General features: G+C 46.5%; 2 protein-coding genes across 2 annotated transcripts in view; one reads left to right on the top strand and one right to left on the bottom strand.

Annotated features, from left to right (window-relative positions):
* Positions 1 to 8,222, top strand: part of T265_14657 (hypothetical protein) — a gene marked incomplete at both ends in the record, with an annotated part of 81,444 nt that overhangs the window by 26,112 nt on the left and 47,110 nt on the right. The window contains 3 exon segments of the mRNA XM_009174653.1: positions 838 to 973; positions 6,628 to 6,696; positions 6,857 to 6,964. Of these exon segments, the coding sequence (XP_009172917.1) occupies positions 838 to 973; positions 6,628 to 6,696; positions 6,857 to 6,964 (313 nt within the window).
* T265_08755 (hypothetical protein) lies at positions 4,648 to 7,882 on the bottom strand (the record flags this gene model as incomplete). The annotated part of the gene is made up of 4 exons (XM_009174644.1): positions 4,648 to 4,748; positions 5,944 to 6,091; positions 7,360 to 7,417; positions 7,794 to 7,882. The coding sequence occupies 4 exons, from the start codon at positions 7,880 to 7,882 to the stop codon at positions 4,648 to 4,650; spliced, it is 396 nt and encodes a 131-aa protein (XP_009172908.1).

Below are 8,222 nucleotides of genomic sequence, written 5' to 3'. Positions count from 1 at the left end.
CACGTAAGTTGCAACACAGTTGTGCTTTTCGCCTAGGCTGAATTTAACCAGTCGATTTCGCCACGCAATCATAACACAACATCCATTGCGCTACTTTCGGTTTCGCGTTGAGTAAAAAGTCAGCCTTTGTTGTATCAGGATATTTTTTCCCCACCTTGGGTCCATGGTTGGCACACGCTTCATTTTGACGGGGGTTCGAAAAACCATGTTGCAAGCTTCATTGGTTTTCCCTGAGTCCTGTAAAGTCTTCGTTTTCCAGTGAAAAAGTAATTCATTCTCCAGCTTGTCCGAAGTAGGGTTGCAAACGGTTGAACGTTCAGTTAGGTTTGTCCGAACGAACTGGTTGCTCAGTGTTTTCGCTTCTCAGTTGCGTCCAAACTGATTCGTACCATGTGTTGATGCGATTAGCATCCGCGTTTTCGATCAGTCTACATCAGTCGCTCTCTGAGACCGGCTTTTTGTCGATCGCACGAATCATGGTAGCATAAGCTTGTGCTGCCCACGAAGTGGTTGCCTACCCCTGTCGAGGGGTGGGAATAGCATTCATTCCGTTAGGTAGTCGCTTTAGACTTAATCTGACACTTCGCCAGCATCAGAGGGGCTTGTTACAGCCTCGGAAATCAGACCCCTGTTGTTTGTAGTGGGTATTGACATAAAGTTCGGTGAGTGGACCGCCTCAGTTGGAATTCATCAGCTCGAAAATTTGGCTAGTTCATGGATGTAACTGCATCTGGTAGGGGTTTTAGAAACTGTACTCAGTCAAACTTCCTTTCCGACCTTGTCTGTCCCGATAAATAACATGATATCGTTTTTGTTGCGTCTCCTTTTCCTTTGTAGTTCTAAGCCTCAACGTGCTCCGTTTGTGCAACGCGTCCCACTAGTCCACTCTCCCGCGGTCGATTCTGCAAAGGGAGTCTCTGTACACGGGACGACACCAAGCCGTCTCTGGTATCGGAGTCAGCGTTTGGACACGGTAAATTTTGGATGAGTTTTCGCGAGTACTAGATAGATTATTGGCTTCGAGGAATGCATACCACTCACGTTGTATGGGAGATTTAAGCCTTTTTCATCTTTCGTATCAGTTGTTCAGTTCTATGGCAAGCCTGTACTAATACGTGCATGCATTACTATCCCCGCTCTAGGCGAGTGCATACCTTAAAGAGTGCATCGACTTCATATCTTCTTGTCATTCATCATCGCTGACAGCAACGCCATATGGGAATACTGGTGCTTCACTGCCTTAGAATGGGGGGAATAAGTGAGGCAGAGAGAGGGACCCAGGACTAGCCTAACGCAAACCTCCTAGGTGCCTCCTCCCACAACACCCAGTCAGACAATCTGGACAGAGATAAACAGCATGAGTTCCACTGACATAGGTTACTCATCCTATCGTTCGCTGTCTCCAACCAACTACAGGGAGGGTCACGTGGACCACATCCTGATAGGCGAACAGTACCAACGGCACCCAAACGTTTTGCAGTATTCTTCATTCCTTCCTGTCATCTCGGATTCTGTCCGCCTTTAGGGTTTCTCCACTCTGAATTAGGCATGAAAAGCAGCGTTCATCTCGACAGGCTGTAACTTGGCACGCATAACACATGGCCAAAGGCACCTTAACTTTCAGTACTGGATGCATTCACTGAGCGAAGTACTCTCTGTTTTACCAAAAGCCCGTTTCCTGATCACCTTGTTGCAGAATTCGTTGGTTCCAGTCGATTCCAGCTATTCTTCTGAGCCATCGGTAATCAAAGACTCGAAGATGTCACAGACACTGCATCAGAAGTGGCACGTCTGGCTACTGCATAACAATGCAGATCGCACTGTAGCCTGATACACGCATCCTTTCAGATCAAGTGAGATGCCTGTTTGACGTCACAAGTGGCGCAATTCTGGCCTCTGAGATTCGTGTACTGACTTCGTCTGTCACACTAGAGAGGGAACTAATGAAACCTCCGGGATACGTATAATGTTCCACAAACTCAAGTGTCGCCACTTAAAGTCCCAGATGCATTTTCAAAGACTGTGATACCTGCAACATGATTTTGCACTGTGGGCACAGAGCACATGACGAAGAACTGGATAACCTTGGTCAGGTTTTCAAGTAATGCTTGTGCTCCACGCTCTTTCTCAAAAGTGACAATAATGTTGACTCCATATTCCAGGTCGACGAGGTTCTCGCTCGGACACCGGGGATTTAGAGACCTTCCAGTGTTCGCTTCATTACCTCGTCAAAAATGAAATTAAACACAAAAGGAGAGAGTAGACATCCACGTCGGAAAGCTTTTGGAGAGCTCCCAGTACAATCGCATACACCTCAATGTAAGTGAATACAGAAAGTAGGGCGTGCTCTCTTGCATAGTCGTGTTGGAAAGAACCAACCGGTCGGCTGAACCCAATGCACTCTTGAAGACAAGGAACACCAAGACAGTAGGGCGTCCCTACACATGTCGTTGCTCTAACACGTGACGGAGTGTGAGGATATGATCCACTGGGTCTATTCCATGCCGTCATCCTGTTTACTACTTTCGGGGCCTCTCTCCACACGCATTCTTCTAACGACGTAGAAGCAAAGAGTATGGTTACAATGGGGTTCAATCTAATTCCACTGTGATTGCGACACTCACTGCGAGGACCATTTTTGAAAATAGAGACCCCTGTCGACTTACACCAGATAATTGGGATGGCCTCTTTCTCCTGGTTAAAGGCAGATAAGTTGGGCAAGCGCTGACTAAGGATCCCTCTTTGAATAGAGCGAGTTGCAGTATGTCCGGACCGTCAGCTCGGTGACACTTGAGGCCCCCAACGTATCCGCTTATTTCTAGGGTCGCGGGGAGTTCCAAGTTGAATGTCCAGGGCTACGTTGTCGGTCGGGAATCCGGCAGAGCAACTGCAATCGACCACTTGAAGTTGTCTTGAAAGTGTTCATGCTCTGTTCATATTCTGAAAGATTTATGCAGGCGGTTGTTGTTTCGCTCGCCGAAGGCTTGTTTTGACCGTTTGCACTTATCAGTTCGCGCACTCTCCCAAAGTTTCACCTCCGTCTTTTCTGCTTTCTGGATCCACAGAGATTCTATATCCGTGTAGATGCTCTTTTTTCATCCAAGGTCTAACAGTTCGTCGAGCGCTATTGTACTCTTGACCAAATTGCGGGTGTTGCTCGTGACTCAGTGCGTAGGCCTAGTTCGTTGAGCTATTCTACGAGCAGAGCTCCTAGAATGCTGCAGGGTTGTGGACAGTATCCTGAAGTAAGAATCAACATCAGATGATATCTTGTCGGAAAGGGACTTCGTTCGGTGATTTCGGTGGACTTGTCTCATACGAAGGTTTGTGAGCTTCTCAATGGTGTGCGCATCTTGTCAGTTCCTGTAAATTGCAACGGGAAGCAGGAGCGAACAAGCTCATGATTCGAATCCAAATGGGTGTGCCAAAACCACCGACAGTAAGTAACCCAAGACACCTATGACTAATGGTGATGTGGCCCATCTGCGTTGGACGTTGACTCGCATGCGGGGCGCGCCGTATAGCCAGCTGGCTTTAGTTAATTCCTAAGTTAGTCCTTCAAAAAAACAGCCTGTGGTCAGCTGCTAACTACATCAGGCGTTCGCCGTTCGTCCGTGCGTTTCAGTTGCGTTCCAAGGCGACTACCCAGCTGAGCCTCAGTAGCACTAAGTCTTCCTACTCGCATGTTCATATCTCTGAAAAGAAGAACAATATCTGAGCTCTTAGGCCATCGCAAAAAGGCGCTGAGATCATCGTTATACATGTCTTTGAGTGTATGCTAGGTATCATTCGCTTAGGCGTAAGTGACCAAACTGCTTTTCAGCTCGGCAGTGTCGATCAGCCCCCAGCATAACTAGCGTCGTTTGCTTCTGGATCCCGGTCGAGTCAGCTGTGGATATTGGAGCTAGTGATGTTCTTATCATTCGTAATCCGTGAAATTCGGATTATTCGTTGGAACGAAGGATCATCCGAGCGACTAGCCTCTCGAGTTCTACGCCTTATCCATGCTAGGGTGCCCAGGTGTTATTGAGTTGTTTCCATATGGAGGTATGTTGTTCCAAGAGGATACTGATCTATCGGCGTGAGATCCGACCTTCCGGCGTCGTTAGATTATTCTCGATTTAAAAGAAGGTGCCTCATGAAACTTAGCAGAACTTCTTCGTATGAAAAAGGTATAAATTTCTCTACAAGCAGTATAACTTGTGTTCCGTAAGGGGTTTGACCCCTGGAATCGGTTCACATCATATTTTCTGTTTGCTGTTCTCTTGGTTGCCCAAGTTCGTTGGAAGGATCTGGACTGCATTCTGATACAGAAGTGATTGATCAGCTTCCTGGACTAGCGGCACCAGAAATGCTTCATCGTAACTAGTTTGTGGCCACTGTTTCGGCTCCCCATCAGCCCAAGCTTCACCGTGTTTCCACTCTGAATAGTTTCGATATCCTCTCGATATAACTCAGCGGTTAAAGCACGAATTTACTGACCGGGAGGTGCGTGGTTCGAATCCAACCTCAGCATCCCGACTGCTCCTGTCTAGGCTTGGGAAACCTGGTAGTATCTCAGCCTTCGTGCTTCCTTCGGGTGACATGACAGCTAGGCACCGGAAGGATGTTGCAGCTAAGCGACCATACTACTCAATTTCTAGTTGCTTATCCTGATAGAATGGCCGTTTCCTCTCGTGAATATTCTTTCTCGGTCACTTCCGCCGGAACTTGCGCACCTTCTGTGTACATACGTTTTCTATCTTTTTCTGAGTGGACGAAGCATGAAGAGACTGACCAGAGTGCCACATGTCCATGTTACGGGGCACAGCTTGACTCTCTGAACAATATTCTGATGGCTATCATTTGAAAGAAAGGTAACGTTCATTCCGATAACTTCGCGAGACGTGTCAGGAGTCGCCATGCTTCCAGTCTTATTTTGAATCGTTCTACGAAGTTTTTATCCACCTATCGTGGCCGTATCTAACTCTCAAGCTGAATGGCGAAAGTGAATCACGGATGACTGGTTTGATGTCTTGAATCCTACGTTACACTGTTCACCAGCACTCGACTGTGTGCTTTTGATGACTCAACGTACGCAAGAAACCATTTGCATGATTATCGGTTTCTTCAGTGCATGTGCTGTTTGTTGATAAGCAATGCGACTGTACCAAGGTGTGACGGTTAAATCACAGACTAGTCATATTGACGTTATTTAAAATCTAATAGGGCTCTCATGCCAAACATAGCGCTTCGTCGGAGCCTAGTGTTTCGTGCGTTCTTCAAGCAGGGGGTCACTCCACGTGACATGTCTACCCTACCGGTTGGTGATTGGCATGTGTGGTGGTAACGAACCCGGCAAGCAATGTGATGACGAATCCACCTGACGGGGCGCAAATGTAAAAACATACTTAATATAATCTAAGTATGCTAAATTCTCGGTATCGTTGAAAAATTTTTGGATAAAATTCATTTTAGGCGGCGAAAATAGCACGAAAAACACGTAATCATGTATTTTTTCCGGTACTTCATCAAGAAATGTAAAAGTTTTGCACAAGATGGTCAGCTGACATTTATGTCTGCTACCAGCTGCTCCCACTGGGTACGTTTATTACCAAATAGAAGACGTCAAACAACTAACTGTCGTCCTAATTACTCAAGGATACGTGTTGGACTATCGTTTCCACTTAACGATCGATTAGTTTCAACACCGTTCATTCTGAAGCGAGACCAAGGATTGCCAAACAGATCAGTCGACCATAAAATCCTCACGGATTTTAAAGACAAAGTTGCGCGTGGATAGCGACTGACCAATCAGCGAAGTTTTGCACGTGAATGAAAGGCAGGTTATGTACTCAGCTGGGTAGGTGGTTGACTGTTTCAGTTTTTACAGACGACACTTGGGAGGTAATCAGATAAGACTGACTGGGGCGAGGTAACTCAGTGGTTAGAGAGCGAATTTACCGACCGGAACGTCTGTGGTTCGAACCCGACCTCTGTGTCTTGACCTTGGGCAACTTGTCAGTATCCTAGCCTTCATGCTTCCTTCTGAGGGCATGGGAGTTAGGCATCGAAAGGGTGCTGCTGCTGGTGGTGAACGATTTTTTAAAGACTGAACACATTAAGGTATGCTTTCAACAGTTCTCAGCAGGGCTCCTTTGATTCCAACCTCTAATGCCCATAAACTGAAAGATTACCATGGGTAAGTAATACTGTGCAATCCCGGACGACATAAATTCAGAAAGTCATATGATTTGGTGATATAAATTCGGAATCGCAACAGACATAGCTGCACCACTGCTGTCGTTCGTCTGAATAACTGAAATTTATTCAACATTCACCCCCATGCATAGCTGTTTTTTACACTACACTGTTGACGCTTTACCACTGTGTCACAGTCCGATCTCTGGCCAAATCGCCCTCACCCTTCATTGGGCAAAAGGGACTGTGAGGTCTTATCGGATCACGTGGTCAATCCAGAGCTATCTGGAGTTCACAGACATCAAGGTTCATGCTATTGACATCCATTGACAAATCTTCTAATCTCCGCCAGCTCCGCATCTCGTACTTCACTCGTAATGCACTGTTTTTCACGTTTTCTCTACCATGGTTGCTTTCTTATACTTTGCTGTTCTTTTGGTTCCTTAGATTCGTGACTTGTCCGGTTCTTTCTTCTCACGGCAGTGTCTGTGCCGAATATTGACAGTTGATGGATCGGTACGTACCCAATACTGCCTTTTTTCTGCGCCCTTGTTGGTTCGATAACTATCTGGCCTATTTAAGTAGCTATTCTAGCATCTCACTGTTCCTATCCTCCTAGGATCAGTCTGTCTCTCCTTTCTCGACATCCACTGCGTGCTCCCATCTTCATTTTAAGCTGACCAAGTCGTATCAGTGGAAGGCGTACTACATGTGCATTGGAGGCAACGAGGTCCGGTTTGTCAAGTCTTCATGGGCCTATCTTAGCTCTGGACGTAACGCAAGGGTAAGTTGAAGAAACGTTTTTTTTATCCCCTCATACCTCTGGCCCGATTTCCTACTAGAGATAATTTGTGTATGCACTTCACCCGCCCTATGGCTGCCGTTTTCGCCACCGGCCTTGGTAACAGCTCGAAATGATCAAACTGATTGTAGCAGGGAGAAATGTTTTGATTTCTAGAGTTGTATAGTGTTCAAGCTGATGTCAAATTCATCTTCTTACCCTACCTCAGCCTCAACTTGCGACAGTTAGCCTGGTGGTTCTCTACCAGACCTTACGAGGCTTGCTGAAAATTTACCAGATACAACAGTACACATCTCATCATGGCTTTCTGATCAAAACTTACTCTTTCTGGGCGACATTGTTGGGTATTCAAATGGATCTGTCTTGGGTGCACAGACCAATACCACTAGAAATGTATCTTCTTCCCTGCTATCTGATATTTGAACGACATTTTCACTATTCAGAAACAATGGGAATGAAGGAAAAGAAACGAACAGGACAGCAGATAAAAGCTGTTCAAAGCGGGTCAGAATTGGGATTTTTTGTAACTTTGATCATTATCAGGATGGACGACGTTGAACGAAGTTCGATGTGATCACCTAGACGATTGGGTTGATTAAATCGATAAAAAAAATAATGTAGCATACGTACATCAAATACTGCGTCCTGTAGGGATCATAGGTTGTGATGAGTGTCCCTCAGTGAGGTAGGTCTTCTGCTCCTGTATACCATCCAATAAGCCGAGGAGATAGACGAGGCCTCTTGTAACATACATCCACTTTTGTAACGTTGGATTTAGTTGGGCTTTGGAGGTCCGTCACGAAGAGATAACCTTGGCGTGGTGTGACGGTTTGCGCACTTCGCTTGTCGACCCGTTGAGCTATACTGTAGGTTGTCCCCGCGACACTCACAGGGTCTCATACTAGGTTGGTCAATGGGTAGGAGTCTGACGAACACAGTCTCCTAGTCCTCCAGGTTGGGGGTTGGAACATGTATAGCGACTTGTTCCGTAGAAAAGGTAATGCATTTGCCCTTCCCCGCCAAACACCGCTGCCTTGCGGTTAGGCTTTTGAGGACCCTAATCGTCTTCCTGTCTAGGTCTGGGCGCCCTGGCAGTATCCCAGCCCACGTACAACCATGAACTGCACATACTTAAATAAACTCATGCCACATCGGCCGTCGCGTGGTGCCATCAGCCGGGTCGCCTTACTTGCTGCATACAGCAGGGCGGGTAAGCGAAAACAGGCTACTGCTGACGCCT

This window comes from Opisthorchis viverrini (assembly GCF_000715545.1).
Source record: "Opisthorchis viverrini unplaced genomic scaffold opera_v5_232, whole genome shotgun sequence".
Lineage (NCBI taxonomy): Eukaryota > Metazoa > Platyhelminthes > Trematoda > Opisthorchiida > Opisthorchiidae > Opisthorchis > Opisthorchis viverrini.
Note: the sequence above shows the minus strand (reverse complement) of the source record. Positions and strands in the feature narration are given on the sequence as shown.